This window comes from Poecilia reticulata, linkage group LG3 (assembly GCF_000633615.1).
Source record: "Poecilia reticulata strain Guanapo linkage group LG3, Guppy_female_1.0+MT, whole genome shotgun sequence".
Classification (NCBI taxonomy): Eukaryota; Metazoa; Chordata; class Actinopteri; order Cyprinodontiformes; family Poeciliidae; genus Poecilia; species Poecilia reticulata.
In genome coordinates this window covers 18,270,075-18,291,497 of record NC_024333.1, presented here as the reverse complement: position 1 = coordinate 18,291,497, position 21,423 = coordinate 18,270,075, and the positions used below count along the sequence as shown (strand labels likewise).

The following is a 21,423-nucleotide window of genomic DNA, read 5'->3' as shown; positions in this document are numbered from 1 at the left end:
CAGGAGGATATGAAGAAAGAGGAGCACACAATGCTGCAACGATCTAGATGCTTAAAGGTTAAGGTCATGCTCAATATGTTCCCTGATGTGTTCTCCTGAGCGCTGGTTTAACCACAGCAGCGACCCCTTCCATGAATCCGGAGTACAGCACACGACCTCTGCACACCTTCACATCTGATGTCTCTTTGGCTCCATCCTACTAGCTGATCCAGATTCACCACAAAATAGATTAAGAGTGATGAATGTTTTCTTTGGTAAAATGTAGAGCAGTACTGAAAAAAAATCATTATACTTAGAATGGATTATTTGCAAAGGGCAAAGACCATGAATGACATATAAAAGTGCACTATGTTGTTGTTTCAATAGCTGTTTATAGATTCTCTTTTTTTTTTTTTTTTTTAATTGCAGGATAAGAACGATGCGATCGGATCAGAGTGAATCAGCGCGTAGCGGAGACTCGGAGGCTGTCAGTCCTCTCCATCTCTCCCATTGGCTGCAGCAGGATGCACTCTGTCCCTCCTGTTTTCTCAAACCTCAAATGCAACTGTACGCGCGGAGGTTCGCAGTAGGGCGAGAGAGAAAAGGAGAGGAGGGTCCTTCACCTGTAGATTTGTTTTTTGTACCATTTACCTGTCTTTCAGCAACGTAACAAATAAACCCGCGGCACTTTTAAAGTAGGCGCTCTGTGCTTGGCATTTCTTTTTTGTTTTGCACCGCTGCTCACTCGCCAGGAATAACTTTATTCTTACAGGATTTCTTTTTTCTTTGTGTGTGTGTGTGTGTGTGTGTGTGTATCTGCGTGTGCGGGAAATTGTCGCCCCGTGCCGCGATCCGAGGGGAGACTGCAGGCTGTGCTGCATGGAGGGATGTCGGCATGGCTTGCACCAGGAGAACCAAAACTTTGGTGTCCACATGCGTGATCCTGAGCGGCATGACCAACATTGTTTGCCTGCTTTATGTCGGATGGGTTACTAACTACATCGCCAATATTTACATCAAGGTCCCCATGCCGTTAGCAGTGGGAAAGTTGGAAGGGGACAAAAAAGGGGACACTCTCCGGATAATGGAGCGATTGGATCGGCTGGAGAGCGTGGTGAACCAGCACATCCAGGGTAAGATTCCTGATATCAAATTACAGCTGAGGGAAAGCGGGTCAACGCAAACTGTCTTCCTCCGAGATAAAGTTTGAATGAAGTGCCTTATACTTTCCTAAATGGGAAATGTTTTGGTGTCTGCGTGGTTTTGCAGGGAACGCGCACCTGTAATTCCTTGTTTTCTCTTTGGGGACAGTAAGAACATCGTTTTTTTTTCCAGCTCTGAAAATCACACAGTTTAGACGGCGGAATAAAAAATATAAAAAAAACAGAAAAGCTGCATCGTTTTGCCAGAGACAAAAGGTTAAGTGACCAAACATGAGCTGTGAGCAGGCAGATATATAATTGTATTAGTGTGTCTGACATTATTGTTGATTTCATGCACAGCAAGAAGAAATCCTGGGGGGTATTAAACATTACCCAAACAATTTAAAAATGTTAATAACACATGAACAAAAAATAAATAAATAAAACAGGTTAACCTTAAAACTCCCAGTTTACATGAATGGATTAAACAATTAAAACAATCACAAGGTTTATGGTTTGAAAAAGTCCGTGTTATAGTTCAGTGATGTAATTAATACTAAAATGCATATGGCTACGAAATTCAGCTTCTGTAAATGAGGCAATCATTGCTAATGAACGGCTTATCTTTAGCCGCAGAGCAGACAGAGAAGACACAATCTTGTTAAAATAGATTTTAAATAGCTTACTGCCATTTCTTTACTTTTTTTTGCCACTATCACAACACAAGTTCTTATTCTCCTTTCTTTTTAACATGAACAAATTGGACATACAAAAGTAAAATGCACAAAAAATAATTAGAAGATACATTTGAATAAGTATATTTTAAAGTAGTTGGATTGAAATAATTTATTTTAGCCTTGTTTAGCTAAAATAAATTCAATCCTTGAGTAGAAGGCAACTGGACTTTGTCTCTTGTTTCTTTAATATGTTTCAGCTCTCATCCAAAAGGATTCATTAGTTGTGAACATGATTGGAAGTTAGAGGCATATAAGTTGTTTTCAGAACAATCAAAAACTAATAGCGCTATTGAAGTCACTAATGGAGCAATTAGGAGATGAGTCATTAGTCCTACTCATTATTTAGCTCATTGTATGCATCACTGTTGCTTGATGACCGGACGTGTCGCTAGTGAAGCCATGAGTGTTATTTTGGTCATGTCCCAAAGTGTTTATTGCTGAGAAACAGGGGAGAAGAGTCAGGATTGTAGTAGGTGTTAGAAAGCTCAAATCTAAGGCCATCTCTGATGCATTTTCATGTTTAATCTGGGTGACGTCTTTCTCTCCTCTCTCAAATCTGTCTTCCCTGTTCAAAATGTTCACACTGCTCCATACAAAGACATTCTTGAGATGCAAGTGAACCACTGATTCTTGACCCGATGAGTTTTCTCTTCTGCACTGGGCCGTCCATTTGTGTAGCTGCTGTTTAGTTTCTTTAGTGTAGAGAACTAAACAGTCCTCGCGGTCCTAGACTACATATCACACTACTGACCTTGTGTTTGAGTGGTTCATCCTTGGGACGAACTAGTCTCTGTCTAAGAGTGTTGTTGGAATATAATGTTTGGAAATTATTCTTAGTTTCTTGGATACTCCAAGCCACAGGTTCTTCTTGCGTCCCTCATTGCACAGAGTTGAACACTTTCATAAAATCTTAGATACCAGTTTGAAGTGTTTTCTTGAAGTGCAGAGCTCTCATGACTGGCACTTTATGTTTCAGTGGGTGATGTGATTGAAAAACCAGATGCCTGGTCCATGTTTATAGACTTTCAATAGACTTTCAACCCTCTCACTGTGCACAAAGCAGTCTAAAAATGTAGGTTATTTTCTTTGGGATACTCCATTCTGAACTTGATGTTGTGATTCACTGAGCTGATGTGATCATCAAAGGCTTCCATTTATTCGACCTGCATTTTGATCCAGGTGTCATCCATATATCTGAGCTAGTGGATAGGTGTTTTTCATTTTTAGGAGCTCTTTGTCTGGCTTTCCAATTGTAGTCAAAATAAATTGGTTGAACTTGTATAGTTCTTTTCTAGTCATAGCAGTTGTGGCTCAGAGAGTGGAGTAGTCTTGCAATCAGAAAGTTGTTGGTTGAATTACATCTTTCTCCTGTCACATGTTTATTTCCTCCTGGGAAAGACACTTAACCCCAAGTTAAATGTGAGTGCATTTGGCTGCGCATGGCTCTCGTGTAAAGCACTTTGAGTGGTCAGTGGCTAGAAAAGCACTATATAAATTCAGCCCATTTACCTTTCAAACCACTAAATGGACTTTTACACTACAAGTCTCACCCACTCTGCTACTCTCACAGTAATTCGCCAATATGGAGATCAGTCAGCAACTGGCTTGCCCAAGAGCTCATTAACATATGGCTTGAGCAAGCTGGAATTAAAATAGCAACTTTTAAGTAAAAAGACCACTTCTCTTTCCATTGAGCCATGTAAGGACACTGGTTCAAGTCTAAGCTAATGCATCTAAATAGTTCCACCAATTTGGTTGGACCTCTATTTGGATTTGGTGTGGATCGAGATTGGTCCTTCAGGAAAAAGCTTAACTGGTCCGATATCTCTTTTTAAAGTCGTTGTCTAACCAAACTCGCGTATGTAAGAAATATTTAATAACATTTTCAACTTTTCTTGCTTGCCCCTGGTAAGCTCACCAAGAAATGATTTTTCAAAGTTTAAAAAAATGTAATCTCTTCTAACATCTTTTGATTTCTGTTCCTCCGCAGTCCTTTTGGAATGCAGGGATCTTTTTAGTGCTTGAATTCCTTCTTTCTGGTGCGCACATGTTACGCTTCATCACATCTTGTTAATTTATCTCTGCTATGCCTCTTTAAACGAGCTGTTCTCATCACGGGTGAGAGAAGGCTCATTTTGTGCAGGTCTCTGGCTGAAATGGCACAGGGCTGCTGCAGAACAGAAATCCACTCATGCTTCTTTGAGCAATAAGGCTCTGTGCTCAGCTTGGATAAACATTCCTCCTGGAGGCAGGTCTCCATTTTAGCTTGGCACCAATAGGCATCGGTGGGGTGGAGCTCTGTGGCGGTGCCCTCAGTGACATACCTCTAAAGTCCACGTTTCAGTAGTCTCTATTACTCTGACAGAAGAGAGCATTTCATGCTAGATTAATGCCAAAAAATCTGCATCTTGCTCTCAGTAAATGTTCTCCCTTACATCTAGCAAAAATCAAAATGTTCCAACGTATATTCTGAGGTCTTGAACACATCTGAGATACATAAAAAAAGACATTTCTGTACATTGCATTCTTTCCCATTAAACACCTACAACACTTTCATCTCTCAATAACAATGAAACAAAAGATTTCTAAGCAACAGAACATATTGAATGATGTGTTTGAAATATCTGCATGTTAGTTCAGAAAGGCCAACATGGAGAGCCTCCCTCTGTATTTTACTAAGGGAAGGGCTAATAAATGTGATAGAGCTGAAATGGCTTGGCCTTGAGTAAGAAATATATACCTTCTAAAGCTAAAACAAAACGCTGGAAAAACGATTATCTATCAAAATGTACAACTTGCATTGCTTTTTCAGTGGAAAAAAGTGTTGTGGCGTTGAAAAAATGTGTATTCTTGTAAATAACCATTACAAAAATATTATTACTTGTGAAATATTGGTAATGTGTAGGTGCAGCTCATATCTGTGCCAGCTATTACTAAGCCAGGAGTTGTTTATGTGGGCTTAAAATAATTGCGCTTGATTCTCATCTCCCTGTCCACTTCCTGCTCAATGGGATTTCTCCCATTGAGCTAAATTTCTCTTCAACTGGGTCAATCAGCGAAAAGGCGGCGTTGTGAGCGAGGACGTTGATTTTCCGTACTAATTTAGAAATGTAGTCTGGCTGCAGTTTTAGCATTGTCAGCAGACGCAGTGAACAAGGCCTTTCAGTCCGTGTTAGCCACGCTTCCAAATATTGAATTAAATTAACCGCCGTCTCGTTTGGCTCGGCACTTCTCTCTTCGCAGCAGGGGATGGTTATTTCAAGCACACATAATTGCTAACGTGCTTCATAACATCAAACTGGCACACTGCATATATCACAGCCAAATGTTAGTGATCGGGTAAAATTTTAAACTTTTATCAGAGTCTACACCTACAAGCAACTGCTGCTCAATAGCTGAGGGATCAGAGTCTCTGTAGGAATGAGGAACTGTTTTTTTCCAGGCCGTGCTTTGTCCAAAATAACCTCTAAGGCTGACCAATTAATGGACTATATCCAAAATTACCACATTTAAGCCAAAGAACATACCAGCTAGTAGGTGGCAGTTTTGTTTATTTTTTGGATAAAGGCATGATTCTTCTGTTTTTCTAGACTTTATGTTCTATAATACAACCATATTTTAAGAAATTACCGCAAAAACATAAGTCCCTTGCAAAAGTATTTACAACCTTTATGAAAATTATTCATGAAATGGTATTAGAATTTTTTTTTTAGTAGCACATCCACTTTAAATCCTTTCGCGAGAGGGGCTAGTGCATCTCCAGCAATCTGCGGTTGAGAGGCAGAGTCCACTTAAAATGTACAACTAAAAATCTAAAAAGTGTGGGACATATTTTCTTCAATTACAGCTACAAGTAATAATGTAGTTTTCAGTTGCATCGAAAAAGTTTTCTATTGTTTATCTCAGTTTTCAGTATGAAGACAAAAACTTGCATCAAACACCTTATTCTACATTCTTGCTGGGTCCCTATATGATTTATAGCAAACTCCAAATAAGGCTTCAGGACTTTTTATGGGTTACTTTCAACTATAGATATGTTGTTGCTAATTTACAGGAAAGGCTTTTTTTTATTTAATAGAATGCATGACTGATATTTGGGCTGTCAACAGATTCTCGTACTTTTCCTACTTTGTCATATTTTCAAAGCTTGGCTAATTGTTTTTAATCGAATCCTACTTCAAACTTTTGCACAATTGTATTAATTGTCTGATGTGTTCCTTGGTCTTCATGATCTACTGATGTTCTTTCTGAGGACTTCAAAGAACGGTGGTGCTTATTGCCCCTAGTGTCCTGGTGTACCTGATTGTTTTTTCAGAGGACTATAAAACGATGAAACAAAGTGCAATTAGTTTAATGTTCTGAATCAAATTGTTTTCAATTCTTGTGCACAAATTTTTTTACAGACTATTCCACAGTCAATTACATCATTATTGGCTGCTTTGAGGGTTGTTTTTACTATAGCTCATAAACTGAAGGCCTGCTTAAAATGAAGAGCATGCACAAAGCAAAGATTACGCTCATAGACAGCAGACCATTCTAAGAAATAGTGCTGTGTAGCAAAATGTCGAAATGCATAGCAGTTTAAATTGTTATTTTAAAAATACAATTGCTGCTTCTGTTGCCTCTGCAGCAGAAATATTACATATTGTTGCAAGACTGATTATTGTTATAGCAGCTACAATAATATTTACTATATTATTTAGATCCATTTTAATACTGATATACAGATACACGTTAAAAGAGAGGAAAACACAGATAAGGGTGTTAACAGTGTTTAAAATCAGTTTCAGTTGGGTAACCATTTGTGGCTTCAAGTCTTCTCAGAAGTCTTGTCATGAGATCTGCCAATGTGTTTATGGAAATTTTTTTACCATTAGCCCAGAAGAGTAATTGTAAGATCAGAAACTAATTTTGGACGAGAAGTCTTTGCTTGTAGTCTCTGTTAGTTATCACAATGGTGTTTTATTCAGTTCAGGTCAGAGCTTTGTGCTGGCCAGCCATATTTTTCAATACCAAACGTGTTCATCTATGCTTTTTATTGACTTTATTTTGTTCACAGGTGACCAGACATGTTGCAATACAAAAAGACCATCTTCAAAAACTGTTAACGCAAAGTAGGGAGCATGAAATGTATCTTTCTAAGATGCAACCCTGCACATTGAATTAATAGGCAGAAAGGGAATAATTAATCACGTGAGAGGATACATTCTTTACACCACTGCAGCCAATGCTTTGCTTTTGTACCATCATTGAGTTGATCTGAAGACCACTTGATGTCTATAGGTCTGCAGCTATTGACTTTGTGCCTCTGCATCCACTGAGTCTGCTCTGTGATTTAATGTGGCTCCTGTCATTTTCAGTCACTTCTCCCTTGGTATAACACCACTAAGAGTTAGCTGTGGGATAATACTGTAAGTATTGAGGAAATTTCATGACTGGAATTATACCACAGGCGGGCTCCTATTACGGCGTCACACTGAAACTCATTGAGCTCCTGGAAACGACCAGTTCTTTCGATTATTTAACAAATGTTTGTAGAGCAAGTTTGGATACCTTGGTACTAGATTTTCTTACAACAGGAAGTGACTGGAATGTACCAAGATTAATTAAAAAAGCAGAATAAGCCCAGCTAAATAATTTAAATGTGCTTGTTATCCAAAATAGAAAGTCTTGTATGTTATTTTGCTCTTTCTAGATGATTGTCTTGGATCTGACAAAACTGTTTGGTAATTAAGTTGCTGCATTTTGTTCTTCTGTAATTGCTGTAAATGGTTGTGCATATTGCTTTCTGACACTCATAGCTTGTTGCTAAAGCTTGTCACCTTAAAAAAATCTTAGTTAAGGGTGATATTCTTATTTTTTTCTGCTAAGGAAATGCCCAAGGGAATTCCTGTCACTCCAACATCGTATCATTGACTGACATCTCACAATAAGGGGGAGCATTTTACACTTCACATGACTGGGAAAAACAGTCCACTGTCTGTATAATCCCATGAAAGGATTTGTAGATCAAATAATTTTAAGGATCTTAAAACCCTGAATTTAATTTTTGGTTTTTTACCAAAAGTGTCAAAACACAATTACAGCACGTTCCCATGCTTTTTATTTCTAAAGAAAATATTTTGAAAGACAAACTGGAACTTAATTTGCTTCCAATGCAAGTTCTGAACTGGATCTATATGTGGGAGACTGAATCTCAAATAAAGTGAAGAGGCAGAAACATTTTACCTACCTAAGAATACATTTTATTCCAAAGCTGGGATGTCAAACAAGTACAGAAGTTGTAAATTCTGACTCACACTTTTCATTTTCATACTACTGTGACTCCCACACCTGATCTGTCCTTGCTCACATTTTCCATCACATGCACTTTGTGTTAGAGCTCTGCAGGGCTGCATGTGAGGAAGCGAACAATCTCTGCAGGCTGACTCACTGCTGACAGCAGAGATGTATCTGGTGTCAGCTTCTCACTCGGTGTGAGACAGAAATATTCCACGATGTGATAAAGTTAGGCGGGCTGTTACCAAGACAAAAGCAACATGGCGACAGCAATGTAAAGTGGCTGCACTTTCTCTTAGATTAAGCACCGTCAGTCGTGGAGTATCTTAATGGAGAGCTGTGCTGAGCAGGTTTCCACATGCCCACCATGAGTCCTGTTCTGTGGACTCTTAGCTTTAAGGCTAAAGTCAAGCATGAAGTGAAACTCTGGCAACTTCTTTAAAAAATCCTTACTTTGTTGCATGGTTTGGAAATAACCTGCATCTCTTCTTTGGACTTGTACCTGAAATACTTTTGACTTCGCGTGATGGTTGACTTAAAAAAAAAAATTGTTTGTGAATTCCCCTTCAATTCTTACAGGTGACGTGTTGCTATTGATCTCTTCTTTAGCAGGAACGAACATAAGCACCGCGTTCTTGCTTACAGCAAAGGTTCTATTGTTTACGCAGACTTAGAACGTTTGCTGTGAATCAGAAAATCGTGTTCCTGTCCTAGCAGGCTGTATTGGAGAGCATCATTAGATATGGTGTGTGGGGTAATGATCAATCTTCCTGCACAGTCCAAAGCTAAACTGCTGCGGCTCGTACAAGTTGCCATGAAAGTGATTGGGATGACTGGAAACCCTTCCTTTGACTGCCTTCATGAACAATCTGTTCTCACCTTTACACATCCTGTTTTTCAAGTATGAGTTACAACCTTTTGGTAGAAGATTTAGAGTGCAAAGTGAATCAGTTTAAAATTCATTCATCTTGTTGAATAACATTAAGAAAAGACATGTCTTATTTATTTCTTAGTTTTTTATTTTAATATTTTTTACCCTAAATGATGGGATTCATGTATGTTTCTTCATGTGCCTGGGAGGGTTAGCGCTATGCAGATTCACTGCTTTTGTTGTGTTGCCAAGGTGGTTATTGAATCAGCTCCAGAGTCCAAGACAAATTTTCCCATGGGAACAAAACAGTGTGATTGGTTTGATTGACTTGATTGATTCTGTCTGATGCATCATCAAAAATACACAAACTTGCAGAAAAAATGTCAGCAATTATAAGAAAGGTTTGATTGTATTATTTCCCGGTGCCAATACAGGATCTTTCTACGGAATATTGAGAAAGATATACATAACTTTCAACATGTTCAATGTTATTTATATGATAAATGGGTGAATAAAAGTATTTTAAAATATAAATCTAAAAAAGAAAAAATGAAAAACATGCGGCTTAACTGTATGCTCAACCTCTGCAATGTGGGTATGTCTTGGCTTAGACGCAGAATAAGATCAGCTGGAGGCAAAAACATGAAGTCTTTACACACAAAGAATTGGCGACCACTAATGCTGTGGATCTTGAGGGAATGTCCCATTTCTTCATGGTTATTTTTAATTACTACCCTCATGACTAAAAATTATAGGCCATGAAGAATCTCAAGATATTGTAAAATATCTTCTCGTGTATATATGAAGCTAAAAAAAAAACACAAACTACTCGGTTGGTTTAGTTCAAAACATCTGATTAGTCTACAGCCTCAGATTTAATGGGAGACGTGGAGCTTTAGCAAAGCCATGTCTGAGCAAGATTAGGTTTGAAAGAATGTGAGCTGTTGTTCATTTTACCTGTGTGAGAATAAGTGTGCACTGTGAATGTAGTGTGTTTCATATTTTAGCAGCCACGAAGCTTGTGAGACAACATCAATACATGTTCGAATAGCTGAAAATGACTGTGACGCTATCGCTTCAAATAAGTCCTGCCACCAAGTCAACTGGGAGTCTCTACAAATTGGTGAATCTGCTGATGCTTAGAGGACAGTTATATCTGGGTATTTATCTGATGGGATTCTAGCAGAGCGCTAATCAGTGCAGCGCTGGCTTAAATGAGTTTTGGAAACACAGTGGTGGCTGCTTGTTGAGCCACATGATGGTTTGCATGTTTGTACAGGCTGTGGTATGCAACGCCACATGATTCACTAGGCCATTTAGAGAACAAGCACAAAGCTGTAAATTTATAGGATGACATCCTTTTTCCCCTTTTAAAATCCAAATTTAGAAAAGCTTTGAGTGGTGGAGTTTTATACATGAATAAATGTAATGAATGTATGGAAAACCTAACAAGCAAAATAAGTTTATGAGGCACTCTGAGCATAGAGTGTCTAGTAAACCGTTTACTTTTGGAGATGATTTCTCTGTTTCAGTTCGTCATGCCAGTTCTTAAGCAGTTTCATTTGAGGATTTATTACTGCAGCAGGTACATGATTGATGCTCCAAACTAAATAAATGCTGCTGATATGATGAATAAGTTAACATTCTGTTCTTTAGATCTCACGTTCATTTATCATATGTAAATGTGATTTTACCTGGTGCATTGTTGCCTAAATGTTTCCTCTTAAGTTTACAGGGTTAAAAAGTAAAAGACTGTAATTAAGTTTGCTAATGTGCTGTTCGGATGCTGCTAATTACCCAGAGTTTTTCTGCGGAGTGACAAACATTAGGAAGATGACTGATTTTTGTGGGCATAACTTGCCTATCTAATTAGTCTTAATAAGGGACAGGTGGTGCAGGTGATGATGAGGAGAGCAGGAACAGCTGAGGACTGGTGCAGAAAAAAGATGTTTAGTGACGGAACAGGTTTAGACTGGCAGGAAAGCAGGAGAACCTTAAGTGAAAATGTTACGGTGCTTATTCACTTAGTCTTTCTGAAGATAATGTCTTATGTCCAATTTTGAGCTTGGAATGAAAATCAAGGAACATAAATTGTGAAAAATCACACCAAGATTCTTCAGATCAGATTCAGAGGTTCTAAAGGCACTTTTCCACTGGCAAGTCGCTCACCGGTTTCACTCCAGGTAGTGAGCTACTCCATTATACACTCTGTTCCTTACTATTGTGGGCGGACCGTGAACGTGCAGCAGCTATGGTCATCTCTCTGCTGATGTTAGCAGTGTCGTGGAAATCCTTTAATAAAGGGGAGAGAAACTGCTGGAATAGAGAAAGATCAATCTTTCAAAAGGCTCTATTCAAAGGAAAAAGCATTCAAAGTCTCTTTCCCTGGAAGTCAGAGAAGCGGAGCCCTGAAATGAAGTTGTACACAATCCTTTGTACGCTTCACATTTAACCATGTTTTTACACACAGAGGTATTTGAGAAAAGACCAAAAGGGGAACAAACTCAGCCCCTGTCAGTAACAAAAAACAGCTCAGTGCATAGAGATACAATCTAAGCCAACACCTGCTTGAACTCTTCTTGCTCTCTGTGGTTTTCACCCTCATTGTCTGACTTTTTTGGGTGCACCTGCTATGTGAAGTATGTGCTAAACTTCTGCTTGCATTCGTGAACTTATAAAGAAAACTTTTGTTTTTTTAAATGTGCAACGTTTTAGATTTGGGTAATGCAGTCAAAATATTTAAACCAATGGACACGCATGAACTTTATTTTTTTAATCCAAAGGAAAAATTAAAGCTAATATGTAGTTCCGGTATCCTACAGAACTGGAACTACTGATTGGCTTATGCACAGTTTCATGAGCCAATCAACCAATGGAATCAAACTTCTTTGGTGCCGTACCTGGCTCGGTCCTTCTAGTGGTTCTTCTGAAGTAGGTACAAAAATCTGAGAACAGGCAGGTCGAGCCATGCCGAATCTGCTAATGGAAAATCTGACCGTGGCAGACCGGGACCACACCAGCTAGAGGTGCTCTTGTGGAAAAGTGCCTTTAGGAAACTAATGTGCCTTCAGGTTTTAGGAATCTTTTCATCAGTGCAATAATCAATGTATCACTTTTGCTGGAATTCAGCTGTAAGCAGTTTACACGTCACCTTTTCTTAATCTCAACCAAGCAACCGTGTACAAACTTTTTCAGACTTGAAAAAGTTTGAAAAAAACCCCACACATTTTGGTGTGCACATTCACTGAAAATGAAGCACTGATATCAACACAGCAACATTGAATGTAATCAATACTGCAGACACTGCTGTATTGAACTGACTGGAGAGGTATGGTAAGACAGATAGATGTATGCAGCTCCACAAAAACCTCAGAAGAAGACACTGAACCTCCTTTTTCACATGTAAACAAAAGTATAGTTGCTAGATTTTAGCAGCTGTAGGATTTCTTTTCTGTCTTTGGCAAATCACTATTAGTTATTTCTCCTGCTGGTACTGGACATGCATGTTTGTTTTGCTTGAATTTACCTATAATGCCCTGCACTATGGTCTGCTTCCTCCTTTTACATTGGTGTCCAGTCTGCTAGGCATTAACATATACAGATACATTCTGGTGCAGTTACACATCTGCACCAGAATTTAAACCAAGTAAACTGAGATCTAGGTTTTTAGGTGGCCCTCATCATAGTTGAATTAATATTCAGACTTCGCCAAACAAACTAGATGTTGCTGTGAATGCATCCTAAGTGAAATGGGATTTTACTTCTAAAAGACAAAAGAACATTATCTCAGCAAGAGTGATTGAACTTGCTCCGTTGTGCACTCCTTCAAGAAATGCAGCCAAATCAGTCAGGTATCCACTAAGGACCAGGCACTCCAAAGCTAACAATATGGCAAGGGGATCACAATAGTGCTGATTTGACATGGAGATTTAATGAATAAATGCTGGATATGCTCTTTTAACATATTTCTTTGCTACTGCACATTTATGTTGTCAGGTACTAATGACATGGTAAACTTTGATTGCTCTGACGGATTGTGTGGGAAATCTTTCTCTCTACTGCTTGTAATCACTTTTAGCTTGGTCTTGTGCCTGCAAGCCAGAACAGAGAGAACCTATTGATCTAAAGTTAATAACAGGGCTGAATGAAATTTACAAAAGTGTAGAAATCAATAAGAGCAGAAAAACATTTGGAGCAAAACCAACACTGACATTCAAGGTTAGTGACTGTAAAGTAAAAACAAGACAAAGCTACAACTAAACTCCAAATCCTAAATGTGAAGATAAGTGTTGGGAGTAAAGTGACTCACAACAAACCTTTTCATTAAGTTTTTTTTTCTTTTAAAATATTGAATGGGCAATGTTTCCAGCAATGGTTTGAAAATATGTGGCATGAAACAACAGTTTTACATTCAGTTAAACAAGATAAGTTTGTTAAATGGCAAAACAGCCAATTAGAGGCATGTTAAATTTTAATTTTTCCATTTTGGGAAGTTGGTATTATTTTCCCATAACTGCAGAAAGCTGCATAAGATGACTCTGGACATAATTAAGGAGATGAGTAAATCCATACTGAAACACTTAAAATGCCTTCATTGGACATAGCTACACCATTATTTGCTCATTGCATCATACTCTGCTGTGGATTTCTCTAATATTGTCTATCTGCAGAAGGTGTGAGGCAGAGTTTGTGGAGAGGGGCTGGAATGTAAAATGGAGCAATATTGTATAATTTCATTGAATCGGGTTGTGGTTGCAGGCTGAACAGTCCGCTGGAGAACGTTTTGTAATGAGAATAATCAATTATTTTGGCTTCCGAGGGCTAAATCATCATAAATGGACAAAATTACACTGAAAAAAGGCTCTTACAAGGGCTTTGAATCAAAGATTGTCCCTTGAGACTTTATAAGTGCATCAGTTGGCTTTTGCAGAAGCTTTTTAGAGTAGTTTTCTACCCAATTGAGTTTTTGAAATTGTTTCTGCTGGTGAGTCAGAAATCTGGGTTAGAACGGCATGAAGGTTATATTACAACCTGATTTTATAACAAGCTGTTCACTCATTGCGTCACTGTGAAAAACCCATAAACACCCTCAACTTAATGAATTAAACTAATCAAATCACCTTTTTTTTTATTGATTTCCAGCAGTAAAGTCAGCAGTTTTGGGGGCATTTGATTTGTTTACTTAAGAAAGACGCCAGGATAATCAGCATTGCTTGTTGTTGCATCCACTATTCAAAGTTCTCTTATTAAAACGCCTCTATATCCCGAACTGTCTTAGAAACAAAATAGACGCTTAAGCAATGACGAAACAACAAAGCCTGACACCACAATACTTTTTAAGATTTAATGCTTCAAAGTCATAAAATGTTTGCAATGAGGGAGAGCTTCACTTTTTTTTACTCCCAGTCTCTTGTAAAAGTTTTACGTCTCGATCCTGGAAAGTATCTAGTATCTTCAGTGAAGGTAAGTAGCAATAAACAGCAAAGTGTTTTGTTGCTACATCAGCCTTTTCTTATTCCTCACCACTTTTTCATAATTAATGGCACTAAATTAGAAAGTGTGCTCTGGCTCAAACCCATATGCTATTATATACCAGCTGTTTTCGTCACATATACAATCAACTTCAGGGTAATATTTTCTCTCTTCTGATGAGAGGGACTCGGTCTCTCTGTACTCCATTTCAAAGTCAAGAAGGTTTGTTTTTTTTCCTGTAATGTTCTAGCTTGTAAGGTTCTGGGTTCGATTCCCGGCCCGGGTCTTTATGCATGGAGTTTGCATGTTCTCTCTGTGCATGTGTGGGTTTTCTCCGGGTACTCCGGTTTCCTCCCACAGTCCAAAAACATGACTGTCAGGTTAATTGGTCTGTCTAAATTGCCCCTATGTGTGAGTGTGCATGGTTGTGTGTCCTGTGTGTCTCTGTGTTGCCCTGCGACAGACTGGCGACCTGTCCAGGGTGACCCCGCCTCTCGCCCGGAACGTTAGCTGGAGATGGGCACCAGCAACCCTCCCGACCCCACTAAAGGACAAGGATGTCAAGAAAATGGATGGATGGATGGTTCTAGCTTATAATAAGCATTATTGTTGAGGCTGTCAATAAGAAATGCTTATTTCAGTAGGTATGGCTCTATGTGTGGACACACCTGTCAGAATGAATTAAAGCAATCAGATGAAAGTAATCCCACACTCCTACAGTAGTTCTCTCATTAGATGCAACATGATAAAACTTTGAGGAAAGAGATAACTTTAAAATAAAGTGCTGAACATCAATGTTTTTATGGGATTGTAGGTGTGATTCACCTTCACAATAAAAGTAAATTTCTTGTGTTAAAGAGATGAACCAAAATCAGATTTAGATATTCAGTCCTCTAAATTCCTTCTTTGTTTGCTTATTAATTCCACATTTAATGATATAATATTTTATATGCTCAATAGTAATCCTGTATATGTTGGGGGGGGAGGGGGGAGTGCACACATCAGGTATGTGCATTTCATGATTTAGAAGATGGGACCTTTGCTGCAGAGAACTTTGAATATAGTGAGATAACCAGAAAAAGTGCTAGATGCTACAACTACTGTCCATTGAGGGTGATTTCACGGATTCAAGGAAGCCTTTTATTATGAGGATGACTTTAAAGTCATGCTGCTTTAGAAGGTTTTAAAAAAGAAATAAGGCAGCGAAAAATCCTTATTTCTGGTATATTGTTTGAAATGACAGCTTTATCAATTTTAGATCTAAAGGATTTAAATGATTTACGTTTTATCTAGAATGCAGAAGCAGAGCAACACTAACTATTGGAAAAACTTCAACCCCCTTTTTTTGTTCTTTCTTAACTTTCTTATGTAACTTTTGAAAGCAAATCAAACTTTATGGACAATGTCGTGTAGCCATTTTCGCTTTTAGTCAAAAACATATCTATCTCAAATTTGTATTTTAGCTACAGATATCTATTTGAGAGTTTCTGCTTGTAAAAAAAGATCATTTCAGCCAGGCAGTGTTCATTTTAAGTGGGAAGAATATATTTGTGGTTATATTACCATCCAGCTGAGATTCACAGATATGTCAAGAAATGATGAACCCATGGTCACCCAGACCTCTTTCACAAAACATTTTAGCCTCTAGTTTGAGAAGATCTCTTCATACCTCAGTTTGTTTTTTAAGGAAAAGTTTCTATTAACCTTTAAAACCAGTATGTGATGTAGTGACAGAGGCAGGTTGTTGAGTGGGTGAAGTGAAGTGGAAGTGGAGCTTGTGCTGCTGCATTATAATTAAAAGAGCTGCTGTCATGGTCTCATGATGTCGACCTTATTTATTAATACACTTTTCATCCAAGGAGGCGAGAGATTTGAGACAGCTTAAGGAAGACCTCATCATTACCATCATGTTTCATCTTACATATCCAATAGTAAGGAATGAAATTTGATATAATTTTGTGTCTTAGAAAGAATGCTGTTAAAGTTAGCCTTACAAATAGAAAGACTCCCGTTCTCAATATCTGAAAAGTTCATTTTTACCATGGAGAACTAATTTATGACTATGTGGCTTCTCTGGTTAATAAATTGAAAACCGCTTGCCGTAAGTGGGACAGCGAATTCTGCAGCATGTTGCTCTTTTCATTAAACAGTGCAACAACACAGAAAAAAACAGCAAAAGACAATAACGTACTGCTATGGCTACACAGACTCAAAACCAGGATTAAAACGTTTTCACATAACATGCCATGCAAACATTTTTTTTTTTTGTTTGTTTTTGGAGAAATTTCTCCTTGTTTTGTTGCTAGATGGTTTGTTTTTTCTTATTCATTTTCATCAAACAGGATAAGTGCTCCATTTTCAAGTTTGGTCAAAAATTTAAGTCAACCAAGCAGCTCTTGTGTGACGTCACCAAAAGAGACATTAAGTTTCAAAAATGTAAAATTTCACATTCTTGGAAAAAGATTAAACTTAGATTAAAAGAATAAAAAGGGCATTGCACAACTTTGTGTTGGTAAACCTGTCATTCAAGACTCTTTTGACAGAATGAGGTTGATTGAGAAGAAACCATTTCCTCTGCTGGTGCTGCCCGTGTTCACAGACCATGACCCATCTGACACCTGCTCCGGATTGTCTTCCAGAACCATGTGGACCCGCATTGGGGTGTGCTGCCTGCATGACTAATGTCTATAGTTGGCAAACAATTCCAGCCTCAGTCTCACATGGAAACAAGAACTTAAAATAAATTCAGCGACATCTCACCTAGAGCGTGATACGGGGAATTTAAACTGGAACTAGGTTAGGAAAGATCTCTTCATGTGCATCACATTTAAACAAGTTTGTTTTGTCCAGTTCTGCAAAGTCAGACTGGATTTTGGTCCTAAAAACTACATTTGTCTTGTGTAGCTATTGGTTAGGTAGAAACAAATGTTTTTAGATTTTTATTCGTAACTATTTAGGAAAAACATCAGTTATTGTGACAAAGTGAGGCACAGATCAGTTACCTTGCAATGACAAAAAAAAACTGAAATAATTAAAAAGACAGCTTTTTATTCTTTTGTTGTCATTATATTTTTGCACAGACATTCTTTCACTGAATTATTATTTCATAKTTAGAAAAGTATGTAACTCATTTTTTACATCAGTGTTTTGTTCCAAAGTCAGTTTTACTTCTTGCAGAGTCACTGAAGTGTAAAGCATTTTATTTAAACTGCAAATGTTTTTATTATAATTTAAGCCACATATGCTTGATAGATAAGGACAATGATGTGTGCTGCATGAAAACAGGATTAATAGTTTTTTGCCTGATTACTTGAATATGCACTAAAACCTGTTGTTAGTGAATAGAGTTAATGAATTGTGTCAAGAATGGATTTTAATACTTTTATTTTATTTTAATGCTCTCACAGTTCATTTGTTTTGCAATCAGTCAGTTATTAATTCTTCTATTTATCCGCTACACAAACTCTCCTGACATTTCAGATACAGCTCCACCATCTGCGCTGCACTGACCCTGACCCTTTCTGCCTTTCCAGTTCTGCTGTTACTCTGGCAGCTCTGGTTACCTTTTTCCCCATTTTCTCATTACCTCTTTACACACACACGCGCGCGCGCACACATTGGAGTTACTCTCCCTCGTTTGGCAGTCATAACCTTGATTGCTTCGATCCCCAATGGCACTGCCACGGTCTTCACTTCTTACAAATTTTGTACTTTTTTTTCCACCTCTTCTTTAAAATTATTTTGCTCCTTTAACTAGCTGTTGTGTTTTTCTAGGGTTTTTCTGTCACCACAGTGTTAGGATGTGGAATTAAAACACATTAATTTAATTGTTTTTGTGTATTTTTCCCACTTTTAAGTGCCTTGTTCTGGTGGTATTACCTCAGGTAATCATGTTAGGGGACATATTGAATGACATAGAGCGATGGAAAAATTTATTTATTTTTTACCCCTTTACAGATTTATTTGTGTATTTATTTTGTCACATTCAAGAATTTCAGATCCTTAAATTTTTAAATCAGACAAAGATCCATCCATCCATTTTCTTTACACCCTTGTCCCTTAATGGGGTCGGGAGGGTTGCTGGTGCCCATTTCCAGCTAACGTTCCGGGCGAGAGGCGGGGTCACCCTGGACAGGTCGCCAGTCTGTCGCAGGGCATCAGACAAAGATAACCCCCCCCCCGAAAACTACTAGAATTCAAATAATAATTGTATTTATTTAGGAAAAAGCCATCCAAATCAACTTATGCATAAAGGAATAAATCCTCTAATAATAATAATAATAATAATAATAATACATCACTTGCACTATATTTCACAACTGGACTGATTCCTTTATAAAACATAACACCCCGTTGCAGGTTAAACCTTTTCAAGCCTCTTTCAGCTGCCTAATTGATATTGGGTCACAAAACAGATCAAGAAACTGATCATGCTTTTATTGTTTTTCTAGCCATTTTGGACTTTCAATTTAAAAAATTATTGTTTCTTGCTAGTATTTGAGTTCATACAGTGATTTTCAACAAATATTCCACTTTGTATTAAAATCGAGTTCTGTATGAAGATCAAGGTCTTTAAGTGCTGTTATTACTCTGTGGACTTTTCTTTAAATCTTTCCATGGGATACAGAAAGATAAAATCTTGTTGGTTGACTATTCCTTCCATTTTTGAAGTGATTTAACGGCAGCATTTTTCAAATTGCTTCAGTGTTTTGAATAAATATTTGAAGATAAACTATTTCTTTCATTGCAACTCATATTTAACACAGTGTGTAACAAGGCTCCTAAATTTGCTCTTCCAAATATTTATAAAAGATTTGTTGAAATGTTGCAACACAACCACATTTAGGTTTTGTAAAGAAGATTTGCACAAATAAATAATTAAATGGTATTTTAAGCTTCCAAAATTTATAGAGATCAAACATTCCATCTTAAATCTATCAAACAAGAGAATTTCCCTTTTATTTTGGCTTGCAAATGCAAACATTTAGATAATTGACATATCACAGCACAGCTTTAACAACTCATAAAGCAATACAGTGCATTAATAAAAATATGAAACAATTACAAAACGTTCTTGTAAAAAGCATACATCCATCAGTTTGAGTTGGTTACTAAATCACTCTGTGTTACATCAACAGTGCTTTGAAAATGCAATAAAAACACAAAGGACTTTTGTTTGAAATTACATGAAAAATCTATTAATTAATCAATTAATTAATTAATGCCTCCATAAGTCTAAATCCTCAATGAGCAAAATCTGAAGTCATTTTACAACTTGCTGCTGTAACTCTGTGTAAATCTGCTGCAACACGTATTTCTGTTTTAACCATTACATAGATCTGCAGCAGTCTTTCCAGCTGCTAGAGGAACTATTAGAGGACATCCCACAATATCTCTTGAATGTAAATTCTTGGCATTTAAAACATACAATCTCTTTAAGAGGTTGGATCTGTCAAAGAATTGGGGCATTATAAACCCAAAATATATTACAAAATGCAAAATGTCATTATTCTGAAACTCTACTTAATGAGTCTTAACATCACCGATTACATCTTTTAAATCTTGTGGACAAGTGCCAATGGCAATCTTGGAGGTTGCATAATAGCTTTTTGTTTTTGACCTTTCCTTCTAAAGTGTTACAGCAATTTATTTATTTAGAAAGCCTGCAATGCTAAAAGTCCTCAAAAACAAATTATTCTTCCCAGAGAAAAGGTTGCTTGCAGCCTATGTGAATACTTTGCTTGTAGCCAAGATTTTTCTTTCTTTGCTTGACAAGCTGCCCTGTGACAAAGCCATTAAAGTGTGTCAAGAGTTTTAAGTGCTTCAGACAGAGGGGAGACAGAGAGAATATAATTGTCTTGACATTGATGCTGTGTTTTTGTTTTTTACATTAAACTATACAAAAATAAAACATTCCGTTCAATTTTGAAATGTAAATATTATTTTTGTCATTGTTTTTCTTATGTCTGACAGCTCTCTGCAGCATTTTTATTTCCTAAAACCACATGACCACAATGTTGTTAACATGTAGCTGCACAGAGCCCCGTAGTGGCCACCAGTAACCAGCCAAAAGCGTTTTTTTGCTTCTTCCTGGCCTGAGGTGCAAACCAGAACTGTGCAAAAACTCCCCTGTCATGTGCCTTCTGTGAGCCGTCTGCTCAGTGGTGATAAGAACTCGACTGTTTCACTTCTTGCAACAAAGCACCGAGTTTTCTTACTAATTATGTATCCCATTATGCTCCTACTAAAATTAATGTCGAGCCTGCACAAAATCATCACTGGTGATAGCGAGCACAGGGCAGTACATGCTGCCTTTCTCAAAATGATTTTTAAAACACAAGAGCACTTATGCTCTACTGCGATTACAGACATGAAACAGAATACAAATAGGCTTATATATCCTATTTCTCTATGTGGTCCTCATGTTGGCAGTTTGATTCTGCAGCCTCAGGTGCACTGACAGTAAAGGCTGAATGGCTGGTCACTAGTCCTGGCAAAAACATTTAAGTTTATTTTTTATGATGCACAAAAATAGCTTCATCAATATCTTTCTTTTGTTTTGTCTTTTTTGCTTTTATGTGCTTGAGAGAATTATTGAAATGTCAAATTCTTTCCAAACGATAAATGATTCATTATACACTCTATCCTCTTTTACATTGTCTTTTTTCTTCTTTTTTTTGGCTGCAGTCATAGTCTTCCCAGCAGTAAATTGGTGGTTTCAGTTCTGCCTGCCGGTTGAGCAGTGTAGCATCTGTACAAGTGGGCAGTAAACTGTGTTCTCCATTTTACTTCAGCTCCTGGACCAGCACAGACAGCAAACAAGCTAACAAGTCGATAGATCCAATCTGTGCTTTGATTGTTCCCTCCGATACTCCCGGACTGTAAGGTGTTTTACTCTGTGTGCTTTGGCTACAGGCATCCACTGTATTTATGCTGTTATATA

General features: G+C 37.7%; 1 protein-coding gene across 1 annotated transcript in view; it reads left to right on the top strand.

Annotated features, from left to right (window-relative positions):
• Nucleotides 1-438: 438 nt before the first annotated feature.
• The window catches only part of galnt18b (UDP-N-acetyl-alpha-D-galactosamine:polypeptide N-acetylgalactosaminyltransferase 18b), a 98,828-nt gene continuing 77,843 nt past the window's right edge, over nt 439-21,423 (top strand). Inside the window, exon 1 of the mRNA XM_008405288.2 lies at nt 439-1,112. Within this exon, the coding sequence (XP_008403510.1) occupies nt 875-1,112 (238 nt within the window). The 5' untranslated portion in view covers nt 439-874. The remainder of the gene's footprint in view (nt 1,113-21,423) is intronic.